Source organism: Hoplias malabaricus, chromosome 5 (assembly GCF_029633855.1).
Source record: "Hoplias malabaricus isolate fHopMal1 chromosome 5, fHopMal1.hap1, whole genome shotgun sequence".
Taxonomy (NCBI): domain Eukaryota; kingdom Metazoa; phylum Chordata; class Actinopteri; order Characiformes; family Erythrinidae; genus Hoplias; species Hoplias malabaricus.
The window spans coordinates 34,092,298-34,117,368 of NC_089804.1; the positions used below are offsets into that span (position 1 = coordinate 34,092,298).

Genomic DNA, 25,071 nt, shown 5'->3' on the forward strand with positions numbered 1-25,071 from the left:
TCCTGCCAGGCCAGTAATGTTGCCCTTGGCTCTGTCCGATTACCCCCCTTAGATTTGGGACTGATCCCAAAAAACTGAAAGTAGAAAAATTAAAGTAGAGCAGAAGTGAACAGCACAGCATTGCTCCAGTGAAATGGTTTGGGAATGATGATTGGTACTGGCCTTAAATTTATTTTTAAAACGTATATATAAACGTAGCACATAATAGTGATGTAATACACTGATATAATACAATAAGTATTATGGTAATACTGTGAAACAAAGGTATGCATCAAGACCAGATCAATGGAACCACTGTGTGACTCTTGGGAGTCCTAGATTCTTTAAACACCTACATACTCAGATGCTTAGACAGTAATATAGATAAATAATATCTGATATCTGATCTCAGTCATGTAGCTCCGGGGAGGCTGTGGGTTCAAAAACACTGGTAGGTGGACTGGTGACTGGTGTGAGTGAATGTGTCATCCCGTGAAGGACTGGCACCCCCTCCAGGGCTTGATCCTGCCTTGTGCCCTATTAATTCCGGGTAGGCTCCATACCCACTGTGACCCTGAACTGGATAAGGGGTTAACGACAATGCATGAATGAATGAATATCTGATATCAGTTCTAAGATATGACCCTATCACCAGGAGGTCACTGGTTCAGACCACGGTGATGCCTCAGCTCTCTGGGTGGGTCGGAAGGTTCTCTTCCATCTCTCTGCTCAACAGATGTGATAGCTCAAGTCTTAAGCGGGTCAGTGTTGTGTTAGTGGAACTCTCAGAGGAAGCACGTGCTCACCTCCACCCTCCAAACAGGCTGGGGGCAGTGTGTGTGATTAGGGGAGACTGATTGACAGGTGGGTGGCATGTTATGTGGCAGATCTGGGAAGTTGGCGCTCTCCTCCTGCGTGTTGAATTATCCTGTGGTGGTACACGAGCCTCGGTTTGAAAAGTCCCTGTGTCTGGTCTCATGCTCTCCTTCCACTTCCCAGGTTGGGGTCATTTTGTGATATTTGGGAATATTATGATTGGGAAGAAAACACAACACAAACTTGAGTAAAAATGTTACTTCAGGCCACACGTGGAAATCAAATACCACCACAATTATTAAACCCATTTTTATTGTAGAAAATAATAATAGTCATAAAAATGCTGTTATAAAATCTTGGATCTTTACCGAAATATAAAACATTTTACCCACAAAGCAAACTTTGCACACATCTGGGATAAAAAGAACAAGCAGAATTCCATTTGAAATCTTCAATATTAAAAATAAAAACCCACAAACCTAAAGGATTTTGGTAAATGATACAGTCAACGTCTCTTAGAGCTGAACACTTTTGAGGCAAATCGTTTTATGAGGCACTAAAAAAACAAAACAGAATACACACGCACCTAATACCCCTAACACATCAGCTCATTCTTAGAGAAACATATTGTTGAGATGGTTTCACATCTAAATTGAAACATTTTCTAAAATAAACAAAATAGAAAAAAGAAACAATGGCACAAAATATTTTTCAGTTTTCATCAAAAAATTTCTTTATAAAAATTCAAATGTAAGATATTTAAAGAAACGATAAGACCACAAGTTAAGCGGAAAAATATTTGTGCTTTGGTGAATGAAACAAAAACATGGGAAATGTTTGTGACACTATCCAGCAGTGGTCAGACAGAGGCTTTGTGTACAGCTTTAGTACAGTCTGTTGGTCTTTTGTCTGTTGTTCTTTATTATTGCATCTGTTACGACACGCTGAACCTGAGCGTGAAGTATAAGGCAAAACAACGAACATAATCCGGCAGATTAAAGCTCAGAAAGCACTTAAATGTTTGACCCGAATACAGACATCACCAAGCACCCGTCATTAAACAGATACTACGACAGTCGCACAAGCTCTACAGTCCATCCTTTCAGGCACAGTTTAAAGACCTTCCCTTTTTCCTTGTAGTTTCACCTCCTGTGCAACAGGGGGCACCAGCTCCTGTAGCACAGCACTGAAATACCAGAAACAAAGCAGCAGGGGTGATATTTCCAGTTATCTTCTCCTCTTTCACTCCATGTTGATTCACGATTCACTCCAAGTTGATTTGTGCTGCCTTCACGTTCTGCCGGAATATATTAAACACAAAATCTCAGACTAAACAGCTGCAAATTAAAATCAAAACTACCTGTGGCTGTAGTGGACAGAGGCTGATAGTGAGTAACTTAACTTTAACTAAAAGTAGCTTCATTAGAAAATCATTGTTTACACAAAAGATGGCAGCTAACATTTGTAAACTTTGTTTTTATTACATTCATATATATATATAGTATGTCTGATAAATGTGAAGAACATTCTGAAACAGAACAGGATTTGTTGAGGTGAAGCACCCCATTTGTGCACTGCGTTTGGTTCAAACTGCTAATCTACATAATAACAATCTAATGTAAGCAGTCAGTCAAGGGCATTTTTCACATAAGATATTCATAAAATCAACATATTCACTGGTATCCAAATGCAATCTCTTCGAAAACCATCCTCAAACCCTACATCGTAGCTACGAATTCGGACAAACCCGTGAAGGCAGCAACATCCTTTCCTTAGCAAAGGAGTTTGTAGCGTTTGCTAACACTCCTCCTTTCCTGTTCCTCATTGTGTAAACTCCAGGATTAGCTTTAGCATTAGTATTATCCCCAGCGCCCCCTGGAGGTTGTAAATGTTAGTGTTTCTGACAGATGACGCTGTGCTGCGAGAGAGATTCTCGGTGCAGCTGTTTCCCCTGTAGCCAGTGTAACACTGGCACTGGAAATCCTGTCGTAGCCGGGCTATATCGTCCTGACTCATCTGTCCCCGGAGGGCGAGTTTATCCTCCCGGAGCTCCAGCTTGTGTGTGTCTGCGCTCAGGTGGAGGTACGTGTCCGTGTCCGGCTGTCTTCGCAAACAGCGTCCACGGTAGCCACAGAGATGCCGACTGCACTGCTCAGCGGCCGAGGAAACGTTCAGCAGGTACCGGCCGAGAGAACCGAGCAAGAAATTTCTCAGGCTCCAGCAGCTCGTCTACAGCACAGCAGAACACACACTGTCATCTCACAGAGCAGCATCAGGGCAGACATTGATTCAGAGTACATACAGATTAGTTCATAGCAGATACTGAATAATTCACACCAGACATTGTATAGTTCATAGTAGATACTGAATGACACACAGCGGATGCTGAAAAACAAATACAAAGTACATACTGAATATGATTTGGTATCTGACTACTTACGTTAGTGCTGGCGTAGGAAGAGTCTCCCCAGAGAATCACACCTGCTGCTCCCAGAGATACACTCTCACCTATAGTAGAGATCAGGTCCATCTAGAGAGAGAGAGAGAGAGAGAGAGAGAGAGAGAGAGAGAGAGAGAGAGAGAGAGAGTGAGTGAGTGAGTGAGTGAGAGAGAGATGGACAGGATATTGTGGGAGAGAGAATAGAAAATAAAGAGGAAGACCAGAGAAAGAGAGGGTTAGGGAAAGATTTTTCTCAATTTTCTTCTAGTCATTAATCATCATCAAAACATTTTCCATCCAGAGTCATCAGAGTGTGTACAATCATACACAGGGTGAAACAGATACACCCAAGTCTCTCTCTCTCACACACACACACACACACACACACACACACACACACACACACACACACACACACACACACACACACACACACACACACACACACACACACACACACACACACACACACACACACACACACACACACACACACACACACACACACACACACAGTGGAAAATGACATGATTTCTGGAATATTCTCTGCATGTATCCGATCACAGTTAAGTCAGTGCTACTGACCTGGAGCAAACACACACACCCCTCTCATTGTACGTGTTCATGGGTGTGTGTTTAACTGTCTTGGAAAGAGAAATTTTTTCTCACATTCTGCTCCTCTGAATCATCATTCACAGCTATCACTGAACACCCACACACACAATTAATTAAATGGTTTAGTGAAACAACTCATTTATATAGTTTCCTGTATTACAGTTTTCCAATCAATTTTTATATTCTCTCTCTCTGACCATCCCACACACACACACATTTTGTTCTCATTTACTCATTCTATCTCTCTCTCATACACACAAACATTAATACCCACTGCTCAGCTTGACCACCTTAGACATTTAAAGGAGTTGATAAGGAATGTCTGCCTTAAGGCTCAGGTGTGCCGTGGTTCAGAAATACTTTATTGATCCCAGAAGGAAAAGCTGTATTTCTGAGCTTCACACAGACTTCAGACCCCACAGACATTATTTTCAGATTAAAGTAGATTAGATTTACATTAGTTAAAGTAAACATGAGCACACTGAGCAGCCTGAGTCAATGTCTGACACCCCCACTCATATGTATAACATCTCTCTGATCTGACCGTGCTGTAAACCGTAGATAAACCATGACTCTGTCCTGACTGTCAGTTTATCTCTGGCTCTGGAACTGAATTCAGACACAGTGACTGGGACCCAGTCCCCATATCGCCCCCAGCTTGTGATGTGTCCTTGGTTCCCGTCAAAACTGGTGGAAACACTGGATAGGACCAAGTTTCAAAGAATCCTGAACAGAACTAGTTCAGGGACCAAAGTTCATTTGGTGGAAAAGATGGTGTAAACTTGGTGTATATTTCTGTAGAAAAGGCAAGAGCTCAATGGAGCAGAAGTAGAGAATTCTCCTTTTGAGGAACTAGTGGGATGTGTGTGTTATAAATACAAACCTAATCTTAAGCTACAGGAAGCTGGAAATAACACAGTCACTTCTCATGATGTTCTCACGAAATCACACACACACACACACACACACACACACACACACACACACACACATACACACACACTGCTGCACTCAGCTAAACAGAAGGAGGCCGGACCGGACAATTCATGCACAGTTCAACCAACTTCTACCACTGAACTCCAGAGATGTGAAAAAAGGTCATATGGCTGGGCTAAAGATGTAAAAAGCCCCCTAGGCATTGGAACTGAATGGAGCTTCATCCATCACTTCTGGGATGAGGTGGAACTGTGTCTGTGATCCAGAACTAATCCTCCAACATCAGCACCCAACCTTGTGTCTAAATTTCATCAAGTCTTCACAGCAATGATCCAACATCAATGTAAATGTCTCCCAGAAGAACAGAGGGTGTTGAGCCACTGCAGCGAAGAGGAACACACTCCTGACTAATGCCCTGAATTTCAGGAGAAATGTGAGGCATTTTAAGGGGATAAATCCATATAGTTGACAGTTTTCGCAACAATTCAACAGAAAAAAAGCCTCATTGACCTCAAAAAATAGAATTAATCCCCAAAATGATCCCAAAAACATCCTTTGCCCCAAAGTGGTTTCCATGCCCACAATTTAGAGCTCCTTAAGCTGTACATTATATTGTTTGCTGTAGAAACCAACAAGCCACAAAAGGACACCCCCCTTGGCACAGACGAGGCTGTGTTTCGAGAAACAGATCCCATGTGAGTGTAAGAGTGTGTTTGAGTGAATGTAGGGTCTATACTAATCCCCAGGTCCAGTGTAAACTCTGTTTTGTTTGTATGAGCCTGTTCTCTGCCAGAAGAAACACACACTGCTTCTGGAATATGAATAATTAACAAGAACACAAACAGCACTTCACTGTGTCCCTCTGAAATCCTGATTTTCCGTCAACCCTGCTCTAGACTCAGTAAGCAACAGTAGGTAGTATTTCTACCTTACAATTACAGATTAGAAATCATTGTCATGCTCCACAGAGCTGTAATAGGTTGTAAAAAGAGCAGAGGAGCAGAAGCTCTGGTTTGTAGCCATTTTCACTCTGTGCTCTTTGTGACTGTTTTGCGGAGATTAACCTCATCTTTTTACGCTCTCACATTAACACGGGTCCAGCACTGTGATTGGACAGACTCAGACAAGGGGGCGGGGCAACTCTAAAGTCTCTGCACTTGACGTCAGAAGCAGAGCAGAATCAGAACGGCTCGTTTTATCCCATGTTTTCTGACTTGGAAAACTCTGTAGTCTTGTTTTACAGTGTGCAGGTTGGTGGGCTAAAGATGCAGGCATTATTTAATTTATATCTAAATACCTCTTATTTGTTTAAATATGTTGGAAATAAATGAAGGTAAAGTTATTTAAAACATAACAAAAAAAAAAAACTGGTTAGCAATGGATAACATTAAAAGAGTGTAGCTGGTTTACATAAGTTGTGACAATTATTTAGTTTTTAAATTGTCTGAAAAATGTGTTAAATAAAAGGTTCTACATTTCCAGTGCAACTGTCATGCCATATGATTCTTTAATTAACTAATTGAGTGCCACCCTCTCAAAATGTTGTACAAATGTACAATTTTCATGACAGCGGAGTAGAGTACTCTTAACCACTCTACTCCAGAAATTCTTCTCGCAATCAATGTGGTTAACACATCATGCATGGGTAAAAAAACGTCAAATACCGTGAAACCGATAATATTGAAAAATACCGTGATATAGAATTTTGGTCATATCGCCCAGCTCTAACTGGATGTAGAGCAAAACAACAGCAATAACTCAACACTTCTAAAGGGTGAAATATCCTGACCCAGTTGTGGCTCACAGCTAACCTCCGCTGACCCGAATAAACTTCTCTTAGACAAAGTTTGTCTTTCCATAAAATAAAAGAGCAGACTGAGGGCACTCGGATCCCTCGCTGGAGAAAAGCCGAGTTCAAGGCAAAGCCAGAATTCCTTCCTTTAAACAGGGCTCAAAGAAATCTCCTGAATAACGAATCACAAACATAAACAAGCCGCAAGCTCAGAGTTTCCCGTCCTTTAACTCTTCAAAGTCTTGACTGCACTTGACACTCCACAAGCTCCTCACTGCTCACAGAACAACAGGGGGATAAATAGTTATAATAAAGCCAGGTGATGGCTTTAGTTAAGGTGAAGAAAGTGTCATTTTCCACAGTGTGTACGTGTGTGTGTAATTATATATATAATATATATATATGACAGGGTATTTTCTGTCCTCAGTGAGCAGTGTGAGTTCACAGGAGTATGTGGGCTGTGTGAAGGTGAACACTGAGCTGTGTATTTCTCTGACCTCAGAGATCAATCTGTATATGTGTGTGTGTGTGTGTTTTTCTGACCTCTGTGAGCAGAGTGAGTTCATTGACGTATGTGGGCCGTGTGTAAACAAACACGGGGCGTACGGTTCCGTTCCCTGTGGATGCGAGTCTCATCCCCTCTCTGATCCGGTTCCGTACGAACTGTCGTCCTATAGCTCTGTCTTTCAGAGCCCGGCTCAGGTAGATGGATGGGTAGAGGGCGGTGCTCTCGGTCCACAGCCATTTCAGCTGGTCGTTCCTGGTCATCTCCACATCCGGACAGCGGCCCGTGTAGTTGTCCAGGCTGCTGCGGTAGTTGTGGTTGTAGCAGTCGGGGAAGAGGTAGAAACCCCAGAGCTGCTCGGGTCGGAGATTCTTCGCCTCACGAAGAGTCTGCAGCATGAACCTGGAAGGATGTATTCAAAATTAAATAAACCTTCTGTTTTAAATATCAGGAAAAATGTTTTAGATATAAATCTATGAGAGACAGAAGAAAACTGCGCTGCTTTAGATTTGGATCACTTAACAAAAGGTATTCTAAAAACGTAACTAAAAACATAGCTTTTTAGACTGGAATTTGTATAGAAATGTTTATTTTATTGTATAATTTTTAATCTGTTATGTAGTATATGTTATAATATTTGACATATGTAAAATAATTCTATAAGTGTCATTATAGGGCGGCACGGTGGTGGTAGTGTCAATCACACAGCTCCAAGGACCTGGAGGTTGTGGGTTCAAGTCCCGCTCCGGATGACTGTCTGTGAGGAGTTTGGTGTGTTCTCCCCGTGTCTGCATGGTTTTCCACGTTGGTAGGTGGTAGATAGATTGGCGACTTAAAAGTGTGTGTGTGTGTGTGTGTATATATATATATATATATATATATCTCCCTGTGAAGGACTGTCTCATCAGACTTTGAAATATTACCACCTTTGAATTGGTAGCACTGAATTTATTTTGCAGTGAAATTATGCATCTGAATATAATTGCTCTTGAATAGAACTTGTGAATTTTCAAGAACACATTTTCACTGTTATTATTCAAGGTTAATAAATTCAGATAAAACACATTCAAGCTCAAAAAAATTCAAACAATATATTCCGAAGTATTTTCTCAAAACTACATGTTTAGCTTCCTTCCCCGGATATTATCTCTTTATTTCAAAGTGTCTCAAAAATCTGAAAGGCTCATTGAAGACACTATATAACAGACTATTGATATCCTGAAGATGAAGAAATTTTACTGCGGAAGTTTTCTGTAATGGCCCTGTGATCAGATCAATATCAACTATCAATAGTCTGTTATATTGTACCTTCAATGAGCCTTTCAGATTTTTGAGACACTTTGAAAATAAAGAGATAACATCCACAGAAGGAAGCTAAACGTATAGTTTTTCCACGGTATGGAATTTGTGTTCGTATTTCGCCATCTAGCGGCGACAGAATGCAACTAGTGCAGCATTTAAGGTGAAAGAGAAAATCCTAAAGAATCGATTGCTTATCCTTTGTGTCCCGGATGTGTATCTGAATTTTTTAACTCGTATTTTGGTATCTGAATTTCGTCTACCGAATTTGAGCAACTTCAAAATATATTGTTTGAATTTTTTTGAGCTTGAATTTTATCTGAATTTATTAACCTTGAATAATAACAGTGAAAACGTGTTCTTGAAAATTCACGAGTTCTATTCAAGAGCAATTATATTTCAGTGCAAAAAAAAGATTTTTAATATATTATTGTGCTTATTATTATTTTAAATATATCCACAGGAATGTGTGTCCTCTGACTGTGGTAGGGAGATGTGAAGTGATAACTTAAAAAGAAATAGATATAAAAAGAAGAGAGTCTGCACTAGAGGTCCTTACTGGCGTGCAGAGAGCTCAAATTCCTGCTGCGCCACTTTGGTGACCTGCTCTGCCCCCCACTTAGGGTTCTTCTGGGCAGTCAGCTCTCGGGATTTATTCCTGTATATATTCTTGGTGTCCCAGTTGCGGATCCAGAGGGGTCTCCACTCCTCCCAATCCAGGACGGCCAGCCCCTTGGCTGAAGGTTCTTTAATGTACTTCGTTATGCCTTCGGGCATCTTGTTGATGTGCTGTGTAAGGCTGGCAGCCTGAGGAAGTCCTCCGTTCACCGGCGTCCCATCTGACTTATAGTATGGGTACAGACCCAAACGGTCTTTATAGAAAATGGTAAGGTTCTGCCTCACAAATCCCTCGTTCGGAGATGCCACGATCTGGAACTGATCCAGCGGCATACGAATTGCATGCCGAGGAACACAGTCCTCAGTGGGAGCGTTCCATGCCAGCAGAAAGGGTTTCTGGGAGTAAAGGGGCCACCTGGTGGACCTGAGCTCCTGAGAGAGGACACCGCTGCTCCACAGAGCCAACAAAATGACGAAGAAAGTGAGGGAGAGACCAAGAGGAACGGCCCCCATCTCTCACACAGGACCACACCACAACCTGTAAAAGCACACACACAAAGCACATGGTTATTATAACACAATATATATATATCATCAGTGCTTACAAAACCTTGTACCTCTGCTTGTATTGTTTTTTGATTTACAGAGCAATTGAAATGGTCTTATCCAGTTGTTACCAATTTTTTCTGCAGTGCCACACTTTTATAGATGAGGATATTTTCAAGGCCACCCTAATCCGACAAAAACCCACACACACCCATTGGCTTCCAAATACTAATTCATAACCCTAACGCTAACCACACTAAATGAAGTGACAAATCATCTTTACAATTGGAATTGAGGTTAATTTGAATCTCTGTGAGAACGCAGTGCAGAAACATGGCTCACACTCTCTCTGATATTGTAGAGTCTGTCCTGTCCACTCCGTCTCATCACCAGGTCCTACACCCCTCACATTCTGAGGCCATGAAAAGCTAGAAACTGCTCGATTCATGTGTCGCTCGAAATTGTGTCTAACTGACCAGTGAGCATTTCAGACATCATTAAGAACTATCCATCATGTCAGAGACCCTTAAGTCTTAATTTGGCGTTTGAGCAACATGGGAAAGTTTCATGCTGCAGAAGGCATTTTGGAAAATTGTGACAGTAAAACAGCAGAGCTTCAGAACCTGAGGGGCTTGGGGGTGGGGGTCTGTGCATGTTCTATACACATTTAAAACAACACTGTAGTATTTTTACCATTGAATTACAGCTTCAAAAATCAATGTGCTTCTCCACTGAGCTGTATTAAGTAGAACAGATCCTCTGTTGTTGCTACTCTGGACTCAGCACTGAAGAAACTGCACTATGTATCTCATGTAGGAGGGTAGGAACCTACCCCTTACCTCCCACTCCCTGTTGATTTCAGGACAGTGCTGGAAATTTCACTCTGCAACTGTAGGGGAAATCCAGGAGCAAAAATATCAAATCATACCTAGTGTTACTTTAAAGACCATTTTAAGAAACCATGCAAAATTTGTGATTCCAAACTTCCCTTCATTAATGAGTTAGAGCTGTGAAACCTTCACAAAAACAAATAAACAAACAGTAATGCTGGAAGGGCAGCTGTTTACATATTTTCCGACATACATTTTACAAATGTATAAAAAGACATCAAAAGACTGAAAGCACGTTATACAACACAGTATGTTCTTCTACACACAAAGAGTATCACACCATTATTACAGAGTACACTATGTACTTTATACATTAGTGTCTATCAGCAGTGGAGACCTGGAATTGATTAACAACACAGTCCCAGCAGTACAGTACTCACAGGTGTGTGTGTGTGTTTTCACACATTCCTGCTGTCTTGCTGCATTAGCATTACAGTACCACACAACACCAGGGGGCAAAAAGGGGGGGGGCAGTTTAAAGGACACAGGTGACCCTCAAAAGCCTCAAATCTGCTCACAATGAGCAGGACAATGAGTCCTGGTGCTATTTCTGATTCAAACTGTCTGGACATAAATAATTTATTAATTTAGAGGTGTATAATATGACTATTTTACCAAAGCATGACTAATTACACAACAATTATCATTCCTGACATGGTCAGTCTTTACAGAACACAATCACCCCATGCTTCATGGCACAGAGAGCAGATTCTGTGCTGTTAAATTAGATTTAATACAGCTCAACATAAATGTTCAATACAAATCATTAAATAATTATTTAAGCTCTAATAAACATTTTTAACTTACTTTTATCCATAAAAAATACAAATTGTACATTAGCATAGCAAATAACAATAGTAGAGACTTGACACTACTCGTCTTTTCTTCTTCTCCATCAGGTAAATTCGGTCCTGGACCTGGAACCAGGTTCTTTTTCAGTCCGTGCTCTCTCGCGGTTCCAAGCGAGCCAAGGAGGGACTAAACTGTGATGTGGAAACCTTGCACAGAGCAGACTGTCCAGTCAGTCATCACTCTATGCCACGCACAAACTCTCCATCTGTAAAATCTCCAGCTACAGCAGAGATCACATTTGTTTTTATCCGACTCACAACGGCAGCTTGTAAAATTAGGTTGTACTCTTCTAAAGAGGTTCAAACGCTCCCTAGATCGGTGGCCGACAAAAGAATGCAATATAAGGAAGGAACACACTCTACTGATCTGCCTAAAGTGACGACGAAGTTGAATTTAGTCCCAAAAAACAACACACCAATACACGATGAGTAAACAATGATTAATGTTACCGCCACCACTGTTGTGGTTTCCAAAGCCTGCTGTTCCCGTTAGAGACAGGGTTTTGAGACACCAGATACATTTAGGGTGGGGGGAGCTGTGGTAGTGGAAAACCAACAAGGGAACAAACAGAGTTGAGTCCAGTACATTAGTGTAGGTACCACACAGTGAAAAAGCACCATTAGAGATTAGAGAGAGTCATAAAATGTCATAAGTGAAACAATCAACTTATTAAAAGGTTACAAATCATATGTGTAATAATTTAGACGTTCAGTTAGCATGATGCTAATTTGTGCTCCCACTACTTGTTTGCCTCCAGCGCAAAACTCAACACAGATCGATCATATCAGGGGAACACAATGTATGAAACCAGGTTAATCTGACCTTCTCCTGAATGATCTCTTTAATAAAGGAGGAGACTACAGGTCTTCTGCGACCTTCCTGCTCTGTCACTCCTGCTGCAGCTTGTCAGCTCTTGAGTCACAACTAAGCTACAACAAAAACAGGATCTATTGCAAAACATTTTCAAAATGAGTGTTTCGTCACATTTTATCATCCAATCACTTCCTATTGTTTCATAAATACACTTAAATATTTCACACACAGTAAACTGCAGAGAACAGGACAGGTTTGATTTGGGTGGTGGATCATTCTCAGCGCTGCAGTGACACTAGAGTGGTGGTGTGTTAGTGTGTGTTGTGCTGGTGTGAGTGGATCAGAGACAGTAGTGATGATGGAGTTTTTAAACCCTGTGTCCACTCACTGTCCACTCTGTTAGACACTCCGGCCTCGTTGGTCCACCTAGATGTAAAATCAGATGTAGATGTAAAGTCAAAGGCATTAGCTCATCTGTTGCTGCACAGTTTGTGTTGTTCGTCCTCTAGTCCTTCATCAATGAACACAAGATGCTGTTGGCCAGATGTTTTTAGCTGGTGGACTATTCTCAGTAAAGCAGTGACACTGAGGGGCTTAAAGACTCCATCAGCACTGCTGTGTCTGATCCACTAATGCCTGCTCTGGAGAACAGTGTGAAAGGGGCTAATAAATATGCTGAACATGGACAAAGAAACAAGAAAGTGATTATATTAATTTGGCTGATGGCTGTACACGAGCATACAGACTGAGTGCAGTATGTCAGTGGGTTATGTAAGCGGTCTTTACCGACACTTACAGGATCATTATCATGGGGTCAGTAAGAGACGCTACTATCTATGCTCGGCTGTGTTTATTGCACTATCAGCATTAGCACATGCCACAAACAAACAAACAGAGTGTAAACAATATGTAATATGTAAACAAAGAGTAGACAAGCGTAAACAATCCAGACCCATTTTAACTGGCACCAGTGAAGACTGAGATGTTTTATTAGCAGTAATTCCTGAATTTCTGTATAGAGTTTTGTTATTTTATTGTATGCTCCAATAAATTGGGGCTTTCAATGGTTCTTCAAAAATAATGGTTCTGTAAAGAACAATATGTTCTACATAAAAATATGTATGGTAAACTGTTTTTATTATTGATAGAGTGTGTCATGTATGATTTTATGTGCCAACATTTTTCAAAACAGTTCTATACAGAAACAAAATGGTTCTTCTATCATTAAGATGTCCTGATTTTTTAGTGAAATGTTTCTTCTGAAGGATGGGGAATGTATGGTACATGGATCTACAGAGCAGCTTTTAGAGAATGGTTCTAGCTAGCACCAAAATGATAAAAGAGATGACTTAATAATCGAAATAGAGGTGATGCTACATAGAACAATATAGAACACTTTCTCCATCTGAAAATCTGTGGTTTAATTTCACTATGCAAAGAGCCACTTAAGCATACACAAGGTAGTCATGGATCTAAGCTGAAGCAGTGCTTTAAATCAAGAACCCCTTAAAGAACCCAGATTAAGAGTGATAATAATAAGAGCGAAAATAATACTATGATAGAAGATTTTCCAACGTGTTGTTTGGAAACCAGATCTCTACAGACACATTACTTTATAACACATTACTTTATAAGAAGATTAGACTTTATAAATGGTTTTTGAGTCTTTTAAAATTAGTAAAGCTAATTAAACCTGTCATAAACATTACTCTTAATAACAGTAATATAAATATTATAAATTGTAAATAAGCACAGAAACTGGCAGTGTCACATTTACAAGTCCATGATTTCACTGTAGCATACTTTAATTTACACATTTTACTCTTAATGTAACATAGCCTACTTTCATTTTTACTTTTAACCTGTGACTACATTTATATCTTATTGCTATAACAAATAAACAGGCTAAATGTGACCTGTTGCTTCTCAAATGGTCAGCCTACATTCATTTAAAGTAACCTGTTAAAGCTCTTTTAAAACTGTATTCTCCATCAGTCACCATTATATCTTTGTTAAATGTCAGTTATTCTTCAATAAGAAGAGTGTTTATAAACATTAGTAAACTATTAATACGGAATTTTAAAACAATATATAGCTAGCCTACCTTTGTCGTGCATTGGTCTTATCTTCACATTTTTTAGCTTACTGAGCATTTGATCAAATCTTGTCTCTGCTTTGCATTTCTCAAGGTGTAACACCTTTTACACATTTTACATCTCTATCTATATTTGAGTAAATTAACCTTAAAACACTAAGAGTTACGTTTTCTGATCCGTACTTCTCTGTAACTCATTCCATTGTCTAAAAGAGGATAGCGAAAGTTTAATAAAGTTACTCTAACGGTTAGAAGCTGATAATAAAGCTCTACAAACACGAGTTCACTACGTTTTCTGACATTTTAAAGTTTAAAACAGAAGAAAACTGACCCCAAGAAGACGTTCAATGTTCAGGTTCAGGAGACCGGCTCAGTCCACAACAAATTAAACTCCAGCAGATTCGCTCCATCTCTGTCCAAGTGGGATTTCAAAAAAGTCTAATTTCGATTTAAGTTTAATCTAAGGCTAAACGAGCCGCTTTGTGGCAAAATTACCCCGTTGTTTTGACTTCTCTACCGCACCGATTCCTCATCTCTCCGCCTTGAGCAACGTTTCACCCACAGACTGAATGTGCTGCGGATACGGCCTCGGACTATACCTTTATGTCGTGAATAAAGGGGTGTTCCTGAAAGAAAAACTAAGGTAAACTACGCTTAAAAACACAGAACATATATGTTTACTATCTGAATATAATATATGTGCATTGTTAATTTGTGAGCATTTTAGTTTTTGTTTTTTTGTCTTTACTACCATAAGAAAATAACAACATTCCACAGACACCCCTATTACGGAAATGAACGAGTCCGCTGGTTTCTCTGCTGGGGAGAAGACGGTGAGCTACAGAAGCTCAGGACTGGATCGGGTTTCACGATTTCAAGATGTTTTTCTCCAGAAAGTCATTCCTTTTCTCGCTTTTTTCCACTCTGTTGCGAGAAAGGTTCTGGCAAAAAAAAAGTGGCAGCCACGAAAAGACCCCACTGTTGAAAATTCAGAGAAAGTTTTCTGTTCTTAAGTTCTGTAATGATGACTAATGTTTAATCTTTATTAGTGATTTATGAAGAGTTGATATCACAATGTGATCCTACTGAACACTTTAGTCATATAAGATACCCTTATAACCCTTATGCCAGTGTCTGTAGGTGGATTTGTCTATAACTTTGTTCACACCTGGGTGATTGAAACATAAATGTCCAGCATGCATTATTGGCATTATTTGTGAATGGGTTTGTAATCCAATCACTCCAAATACGTTGTGAATGGCTAGTGAAATAACATTCACTAGCCATTGGAGGTAATGGAGTTCATTTGTGATGACTTGAATTTTCTGCTCATGAAAAAAATGTATATTAATATTCCAAAATAAATTTTTGCAGAAACTTTGCTGGGTCCACCACATCACTTTCATTGTCCTCTGATGAGTGCTGCTGACTGTGCAGATAACTATCCTGTTTCCAGTGCAATATGTATATTTCATACAATGACTAAAACGGTTGTTGTAATGATTTATAGGCCAACTTGACATCCACAATATTAAGTAAACAAAGAGCTGTAATATATGTGCTCTCTGAGCCCTTCCTGTTGGGACCGGGGGTCTCAGCAGTGCTGAGCCACCTGATGCTGAATGGCATTCTCATGGAGCCCTCTGAAGGCTGAAAACACTCAGTTATTTCCTTTAGGCACCAGACTGGCCCCCTACAATGCAGCACAATATCACACACTTTAACCCCAAGGCCTTTCCTTTAACGCTCTCTCCCATGCACACACGCACACACTCAGGGAGAGGTCAGTTATTATCAAGAGCTGCTTTCAGACCCTTTAAGTGTAAAATTGACCATGAGGCCTCTCTGATCATGTGAAAGTGGCCACTTCTGCACCCATTATGTGCCACAGATTTCAAGGGGAAAGCTTATGAGTCAGACTCAGACTAGACAAAGTGCTCACAGATTTTCAGATTCAAAATTAGCTGTGTCAACTAAATAATGAGTTTCCTGTTAAGCCACAGAGTTAAAAAGGAAAATCGTCTTTTTTTCCACAATTCATCTTTTCTAAAACTAAAAAGGGTGATTTAGAGTAAGTTTTTATACTGAAGTCTCGTTTATACTCCTTAACGTATGAAAAAGAATACGTCCGTTTCAAACATTATTACCATCACTGCCTACAGATTTCTATGCGTAGGCCTTTAAAAGTTGGCGTGGATCTTAAGACGTACATTAACTAGTGGGCTGTTCACAGTTTTGACAAAAACAAGAAACCTGGAAACGGTGGAAGCTGATAATGTAATGTTACTCAGTACAAAAAAGATGAAAGGATCATAAACGGCAGGGATCTGAGAGTACGGTAAATACTTTACCACATGTGGACAGAATTCTTTTTACCAGAGGTCGCACTTGCATGAACTATGGGCTACGCTGCCCTCCATGGTTACCAGTGGTATTGCACTGTTCCGTCTGTAAGCTTTCAAGAACTTTTCAAGAAATATTTTTGTTGTTACAGTTACATTACCTAAGGTGGAACTGACTCAAAATTCAGGAGAACACTATCTGCTTGAAAGTAAACGAAAGTAAACACAGAGCCAAAGTGCTACAAAACTAACAGCTCGAGTTACAAATAGGTTTCTGTGGTAATTCAAACAGTGAACAAAAATGTAGACAAAAAATTACACTCCAACCAACAACAGGTTTGCTTCTTACTCACCACCTTAGCTTCTGAATGAACACAGCTTCTGAATGAACACAAGCAGTGGGAAATTTTGTTTTGTTGTGAGAACAGTAGCTCTCCATAATCGTGTTTGTTGCAATTAATGCTGCTAGTATTAAAGAGCGTTTTGCAAAGCAAACAATAATCCAAAGTGACTTCTTGATCATCTCTTGTTGAGCCTTTAGCATGTGCTGGAGTGTCTCACTTTCACACCATTGTCTGACCACAGTCTGACTGTTGAGACTGTGCTTTAACTGCTCACTGTTCACTGTGTTTTATTAACGCAGCTCTTAATAAACTCAGAGCTGGACATTACAGGCCACTGAACACTCACTGTACCTCCATCACCCTCCCTTCATACTGCTCTTTGTTTATACACTGCTCCTTCTTTGTTTTATTTAGTTTTGAGCCAAGGAGGTTGGGTTCCCCTCAGTGTCCTCTGCTCTTGATGCTCAGAGCAGAGGTCTGCACTGCCCGCGGCACAGGACTAAATTTAATTGTCCTATGCGGGAAGCGGGTGCTTAACCAATGCAGTGGCCAGGAGCAGGACAACTTAAACATGTAGAAGAATTCCGCAAATAAATAAAACACTATTATTGTCTAGAAACATAATAGTCATGTAATAATTACCACACGTATTATGAATTTGGGTGAGTGGATGCGAGACAAAATCTAGCAGGAGTGGGTGGGAAATGGGTACCACACAGACCTCTAGCTCAGAAGGAGTATTTCCTGCCACTGTCGTCTCAGAGGTGTTTACTTAGGTCTCAGAACCAGAATTCTTTAAAGCCATTTTGTGACAGGTCACAACACTGACTCTGAAGTTTAGCTGAAGTTTATTTCAGAGCAGATTGATCCAGATAGAGAAGGACAGCATGGCCCCCCACAGGACCCAAGGGTGTCTTTGAGCTGATGGTCTGTTCGTTATTTTACCCAGGTAACAATTCCTGCCCTGGAATATGGGTTTATGATGCTGTACCCTCATGTCAATGTCAGAGTTGAGTACGTCAGACTGGGACTGACAGGGGAACTAATGTAAATCAGATTTTTTACGATGCTGCTGCTTTCAGGGAGTAGACACCAGAAGTTTTAGGTCAAAGGTCCACTTTGAAGTATGTTAAGGCCAGAGAGCAGGAAACCTGACTACAGTGGACATAAAGAGCTCAGAGAGAGACTTCAAAGTGTGTGCGTGTGTGAGTGTGTATTGCATAATCAAACAGTTCCTCTGGAGCCATTATGAGTGCTGTGTGAATGTGTGTGTAAGTGTTTAAAGAAACTGTCCACAGCTTTCGGAGGTAGAAATTCCACCGTGGACGATGTACTTCTTGATCCTTTATTTCAAACAAACACAGCATCATACGGAACTCATAAACGGGAGACTGAGGTTTCTATGAGCCCCAGTCTCTCTGTCAGCATGAATATTTATTTATTCAGACAAATCTCTTCTAAAGAATCTGCTGAACTGGAAGAACGCAGATCTGAATCAACAGAAAATCCAATGTTAACCCATTACACATCTCTCTCTCTCTCTCTCTCTCTCTCTCTCTCTCTTTGTCCTTTAGACACATCAACTCTTTACAAAACAACTTCACAAAGTGTCACTGATGCAGATCACAGCGGAAATCCCTAAACACAAGAACACGAGAAAAAGAGCCTTTTGTGTTTCAGTTCCCAACTGTAAATGAGTGAGTGAGTGAGTGAATAACCTGCCTCTAATACAATGACATTAAGGCTCAGCGTGCTTGGAGGAGAACACTAAATGCTGATTCTGTTCTCTGACACACACACACACACACACACACACACACACACACACACACACACACACACACACAGGTCAGCCATGCTCTACAAATTTATTTCAGCAGAAACTTGACCGAAACAAAGGAGACAGAAGGTCCCAGGGACATTTTATGAGAAAAGTAGGGTACTCACCAAACTGTAGTGACCAAATGACCAGAGAGTATGAGAGAGAGAAAGAGAGAGAGAGAGAGAGATGTCAGCGCAGCTATCGGAGTGACACATGCATTTCATTCCAGTCTATTATTGACCACACCTTTGGTCCTCCCCCTCAGCTTCTGCAAGCAATTTAACCCTTTAAATCCCAGGCTTCTTATTTATGTCTAGTAATGATTGTCCACTGGAAGCAATTACAGCACACACACAATGTTTATTAGGTAAGATCACTGAGTTCTGATGTCCATTCATAGGTTTGCTTTAGGACCACACCACACTTTCCAGAAACCTTTCAATAGTGAACTGCTATTCAGTAGCTGTTATGAATTATTTACCATCTTGCACTCACCCAGTCACTGACAAACTCACATCTGTAGACAGTGTTCACTTATGGTAAGTGTATAATATGTCAGTTTAAAGAGGCAGAAACAGCCTGCAGGGATGAGAAGTTGGAAAATGAAGTAAAGTGAATTATGACTGTTTTCGATATCCACACACAAAATATTATTATTATTATCGTTACACTTATATAGCGCCTTTGTAGACACCCAAGGACGCTTTACAATCTACACTGCTCAGAACGCTCAATTCACACACACACACACTGGCGAGAAGCGGCAGCCAAATGCGCACAGCGTACTCTCAACCAGAAACGACCGTCCACCTGGAGGACTGCATCGGGCACTAGGATTTCACCCAGGACAGAGCGCCAATCCATATCTGGGCACACACACATTCACACTCATTAACTCACAAACCAGGACAGTTATTACAGAAGCCAATTCACCTACCCTCCATGTTTTTGGACTGTGGGAGGAAACCGGAGCCCCCAGAGGAAACCCACGCAGACACAGGGGAGAACATGGAAACTCCACCCAGATGGGACTTGAACCCAAGATCCTATCGCTGGGAGGCGAACGTGCTAACCACCAAGCCACCGTGCCGCCACAATAGAAAAGGAGAAACCACAAAAATATGTAAAAATGTACCCTATCAATCCATCCATCCATCCATGGTCTACTGCTTATCTGAGTCTGGGTCAAGGGGACAGCATTTAGAGTAAAGAATCCCAGACCACCCTCTCGCTAGCCACCCAGCTCCCGTGAAGGGATACCGAGGGCATACCCAGGCCAGTCGACCCTTTAAAAAATGTGGGGCAAATTCACAAAGACTGGACTGCAGCTGGAGTCAGTGCTTCAAGAACCACCACGCATAGATGTATGTATGCAAGACATGGGTTTCAGCTGTCGCATTCCTTATGTCAAGCCACTTTTGAACAAGAGACAGCATCAAAAGCGTCTCACCTGGGCTAAAGACAGACTGTTCTCTGATGAAAGTAAATTTTGCATTTCCTTTGGAAATCAAGGTCCCAGAGTCTGGAAGAAGAGAGAAGAGGAGAGTTTTAGAGCACTTAATGCTTCCTGCTGCTGACCAACTTTATGGAGATGCAGATTTAATTTTCCAACAGGACTTTGCACCTGCACACAGTGCCAAAGCTCCCAGTACCTGGTTTAAGGACAGCAAACTTGCCTGACCTTAACCCCATAGAAAATGTATTAGGTATTGTGAAGAGGAAGATGCAACACACCAGATCCAACAATGGTGAAGGCCACTATCAGAGCAACCTGGGCTCTCATAACACCTGAGCAGTGCCACAGACTGATCTACTCCATGCCACACCGCATTGTGTGACATTAATTCAGGCAAAAGGAGCTCCAACTAAGTATTGAGTGCTGTACATGTTCATACTTTTCATGTTCATACTTTTCAGTTCGCCAGCATTTCTAAAAAGTTGCGGAACTCCTCACTGTCTCAATGGGAGAGCCCACACTGAGAGGAGCCAGTTGAGGTGGTTCAGGCATCTGGTCTGGATGCCTCCTGGACGCCATGTTTCGGGCTTGTTCAACAGGGAGGAGACCCTGAGGATGACCTACAGGTGCTGGTCATAAAAAAAAAAGCATAGAATCCTGAGACCACCAAACTGGACATGCTCCTACACTTGGCAACACAGATAAATTCTCTCCATAAATGTTTTGAACAGAACCAGTGACAACGGGCAGCCCTGAAAAAGCCAACCAGGCTTGAGAGGACACCTTCTTCAACTTGACAGCCTCCCTCACCCAGGGTTGTCCACCACCGGGTGCGGGGAATGCCACCACAACAGGCACTGACAGTCTTGCAGCCACAGATCCAATCGGCCGCCTCAACAATGGAGGTGCAGAACATGGAAAATTCGGACTCCATGTCACCTACCTTCTCAGGGATGTGGTCAAAGCTCTGTCGGATGTGGGAGTTAAAGATCTGACATGTTTCTCTGCCAGATGTTCTCAGCAAACCCTCAACACACATTTGGGCCTACCAGGTCTGTCTGGAATCCTCCCCCACCATCTGATCCAACTTACCACTAGGTGGTGATCAGTTGACAGCTCAGCACCTCTCTTCACCTGAGTGTCCAGAACATATGGCTGTAGGTCAGACAATATTACTATAAAGTCGATCAGTGAAATGCGACCTAGGGTATCCTGATGCCATGTGTACTTATGGACACCCTTAAACCCCAACATACAGGCGTTGAGGCGGGAGGGCTATAAGTAAGCCCAGTCCCACCCTATGCCTCTCACCCTGGGCAACTCCAGAGTGAGAGAGGATCCAGCCCCTCTCGAGGAGATTGGTTCCAGAGCCCATGCTGTGTGTCGAGGTGAACCTGACTATATCCAGCTGGTACCTTTCAACCTCAAACACCAGCTCAGGCTTCTTTTCCACCAGAGAGGTTATATTCCATGTATCGAGAGCCAGTTTCAGTAACCAAGGATCAGAATGCCCTTGGCTGCTACCCAATCCACATTACTCCAGACTGTTATTCCTTCAGGCTGAGCCCAACCCGGCCCCATAAGTAAAGGTCCAGCCACCAGGCACTCACCAAGGAGCCAAAAATTTGACCTCATATCAGAGCTTTTCATATAATTCATTTTTGTTTTTTTTCCCCCAGTGTGATGCTGAACTGTCCTCCGGGCTTTAACAACTTCCTTATCATCTCCTTATTCCACAGAGATTAGAACCTGTATCACAGGTGGCAGCATGTACTCGGTCACTCAGTGTGTGTAAAGTGTGTTTATGTGAGTTAAATTCCTCCCCAGAGTAGAGGGTATACACACTTGGTCACTGAGTGCTCGGTTTAAAACTTTGGGAACAGGACTAGATGATTATTAGTACACACCACTGTAAATCTAGTTTCAAAAAACATGTATAAACATTCCTTGGACACTTAATGGGAAATACTTGAAGCTCTACTTTATTGGAGAGACGGAGAGGCTGCTGTCACAAATGTAAATGTACAGGGTCAAAACCTGGGTATTCACAAGCATTCAAAAGAAGCCAAAAGCATTATTAATTTTAATATAAATTATATAAATTATATATTTTTAGTGTAAAACCCCCCCCCACAAATATAGAGACACAAGATATTGGTTTGTTTGCCCTGTGAAGGACTGGCACCCCCTCCAGGTTGTGTCCCTGCCTTGCACCCAATGATTCTGGATAGGCTCCGAACCCACCGCAACCCTGCACTCAAGAAGCGGTTGCAGATAGTGAATGAATGAAAGATACTGGTTTGATGGTAATCATGTTTCAGATAAATTGATGAGTGGGTATGGAGTGTTTATAGTTTAATTTTCTCTTGCTAGCCTCTATCTGACCTCAGCTCCCTCCAAAAATGTCCCAATAAACAACCCCCTAAATCTCTTCCAATTCCCCTTGTCATCTTTTTTTAAATCTTCCAGAAATTTACCAAAGCTCAGAGATCCCTTAATCTAAGCAATAACTGAGAGATTTAGAGGACAGTCCTAACCTGGAGAACAGCATACACACCTATTTGGGAAGGGTTATAATAATAATAATAATAATAATAATAATAATAATAATAATAATAATAATAATAATAATAATGATGTATACATACAGCTATTCAGAGTGTTTCACAATAGAATATTTTGAGAGATTGCTAGTCACAATAAGCTTTCAAAGATAAGTCTGCAAAAGAAGCTTCAAATAATAGCCATCTGAAATTCACTCCACACACTTTTTAAATTTTAAAGAAACATGGTTGCCCCTTATGTTTAGCTGGTTGTGAATTTGGTGCGGCACGGTGGCACAGCAGGTAGTGTCGCAGTCACAGAGCTCCAGGAACTTGGAGGTTATGGGTTTGATTTCCGGGTGAATGCCTGTGAGGAGTTTGGTGTGTCCGTGTGGGTTTCCTCCCACAATCCAAAAACACACGTTGGTAGGTGGATTGACGACTCAAAAAGTGTCCGTGAGTGTGTGTTGCCCTGTGAAGGACTGGCGCCCCCTCCAGGGTGTATTCCTGCCTTGCGCCCAATGATTTCAGGTAGGCTCAGAAACCACCGCGACCCTGAACTGGATAATTAATGAATGAATGTTATAAGTGATGTGCGTCAGTGACACTTTTCTGTTTCACATATGTCAGAAATGTTCAGACCAGTTTGTGTGAGAGAGAGAGACTTTGACCTTTAGGATGTGGGTGAGTTGCAATCAAAATAATGACACCCATAAACATGCCCAAAGACGCATATGTGTGTTTCCTGTGTCAGAGGTGGAGATCAGTGTGTTTCCTCTTTTTCTGTCTTCCATGAGAGGACAGTGCGGGAAACACGCACATGCGCGCGCGCGCACACACACACACACACACACACACACACAGAGAGAGAGAGAGAGAGAGAGAGAGAGAGAGAGAGAGAGAGAGAGAGAGAGAGAGAGAGAGCAGATTGACGTCAGCATACAGCAAAACCACCAAGTACACAAGGACAAACACTCATGAGGACAGTAAGGACGGCTACAGGAAGTTGACTCGGGTTCAGGGTTTCAGTGTTGTCCTGGATAAGAGTCTGATTCAGCTTTTCAGTGAAGTACTGAGTCAAAGTTACACATCTCCCCATTACACATGCCCTACTCACTAGTGCACTATTTTGGAGTTCCTCCATTTTGTAGTGTGTTAGAAAACATGTCGTACAATTTCAGGGCACTCAACCAATCCCACAAGTAGGGTTGCCACTTTTCAGAAATGAAAATAAGGGGCGCCCACAGAAGTAATATGTTCTATTTTGTACCTGTGTTTTTAGTAAAGGGCTGATTAAGAAAGCAATTAGTCATACTTAAAGCTTGACATGCTTTATTACCAATGAACACATTCTCTTATAATGTGCGGTTAATTAAACCTTAAATGAAATCTGTTGGTGTGGAGTGTGCAACAATGAACTTTTATAATATAAAATAAATAAACTGAGAACTTAATGTAACTTAAGTGTATAAATATAGGGACTTTCTTTGAACTAATTACTCAGTAGGGCAGCATGGTGGTGCAGCAGATAGTGTCACAGTCACACAGTTCCAAGGGACCTGGAGGTTGTGGGTTTGGGTGACTGTCTGTGAGGAGTTGATGTGTTCTCCCCGTGTCCGCGTGGGTTTCCTCTGGGTGACTGTCTGTGAGTAGTGTGGTGTGTTCTCCCTGTGTCTGAATGGGCTTCCTCCGGGTACTCCGGTTTCGTCCCACAGTCCAAAAACACACGTTGGTAGGTGGATTGGTGACTCAAAAGTGTCTGTAGGTGTGAGTGAACGTGCGAGTGTGTGTGTTGCCCTCGCACTGGCGCCCCTTCCAGGGTGTATTCCCGCCTTGCGCCCAATGATTCCAGGTAGGCTCTCGACATATATATATATATATATATATATATATATATATATATATATATATATGAATAAATGGTTTCTTTTAATTTATTTATTTATTAACTGTGATTAGTATGATTTATTAGTATAATTTATTATTATGATTTGCTCTTTAAATGGCCATATACTGCATATTATGCATATTAAATAAAAGATTATTCATTCAACTTTAAAAACCTCAACGTCCTAAACAATCAATTAAACCACAATAATCTACTAAAATAAGCTATCCCCATGCACTGACATCTTCTGGCAAAACCACAGCCAGATAGGGAATAAGTCATAGCATAACATCCCATACCGCATCAGTCTCAGGAGATGATTGGGGTATGAAGCATTATTGTATTTAGATTCTTCAACCCCAAATTTCGAAGGACCCACTGACACTGGTCACAAAATAAAACACTTCTGGTTTCAAGCACTTTTGTGTAGCAAAAATGCAATTGTTTACATTATAAGGACACGAGTCTCTTGCTGCCCTA

The 25,071-nt window shown here is 41.3% G+C and overlaps 1 protein-coding gene across 4 annotated transcripts; it reads right to left on the reverse strand.

Annotated features, from left to right (window-relative positions):
• Nucleotides 1-1,104: 1,104 nt before the first annotated feature.
• Nucleotides 1,105-18,853, reverse strand: hyal2b (hyaluronidase 2b). Of its 4 annotated transcripts, none has more exons than XM_066671942.1 (6): nt 14,528-14,752; nt 10,386-10,435; nt 8,942-9,538; nt 7,122-7,485; nt 3,236-3,325; nt 1,105-3,024 (listed from the first exon to the last, which is right to left on the reverse strand). In XM_066671942.1, exons 3-6 carry the CDS (start codon nt 9,511-9,513, stop codon nt 2,617-2,619), a joined length of 1,434 nt encoding a protein of 477 aa, XP_066528039.1. In that variant the 5' UTR covers nt 9,514-9,538; nt 10,386-10,435; nt 14,528-14,752; the 3' UTR covers nt 1,105-2,616. The 4 variants fall into 4 exon arrangements, with proteins under 4 accessions (XP_066528039.1, XP_066528040.1, XP_066528041.1 ...); XM_066671943.1 differs by having other exon boundaries at nt 10,379-10,435; XM_066671944.1 differs by lacking the exons at nt 10,386-10,435; nt 14,528-14,752 and adding an exon at nt 18,830-18,853.
• Between the last annotated feature and the right edge of the window lie 6,218 nt (nt 18,854-25,071).

What these genes read in the sequence shown, in the direction of transcription:
- hyal2b (XM_066671944.1), bottom strand. Translation starts at nt 9,513, where the DNA reads ATGGGGGCCGTTCCTCTTGGTCTCTCCCTCACTTTCTTCGTCATTTTG. An exon ending in TTTGAGCTCTCTGCACGCCA is followed by an intron (nt 7,486 to 8,941) that starts GTAAGGACCTCT and finishes ACATCCTTCCAG; the next exon opens with GTTCATGCTGCAGACTCTTC. An exon ending in AACTCACTCTGCTCACAGAG is followed by an intron (nt 3,326 to 7,121) that starts GTCAGAAAAACA and finishes CTCTCTCTCTAG; the next exon opens with ATGGACCTGATCTCTACTAT.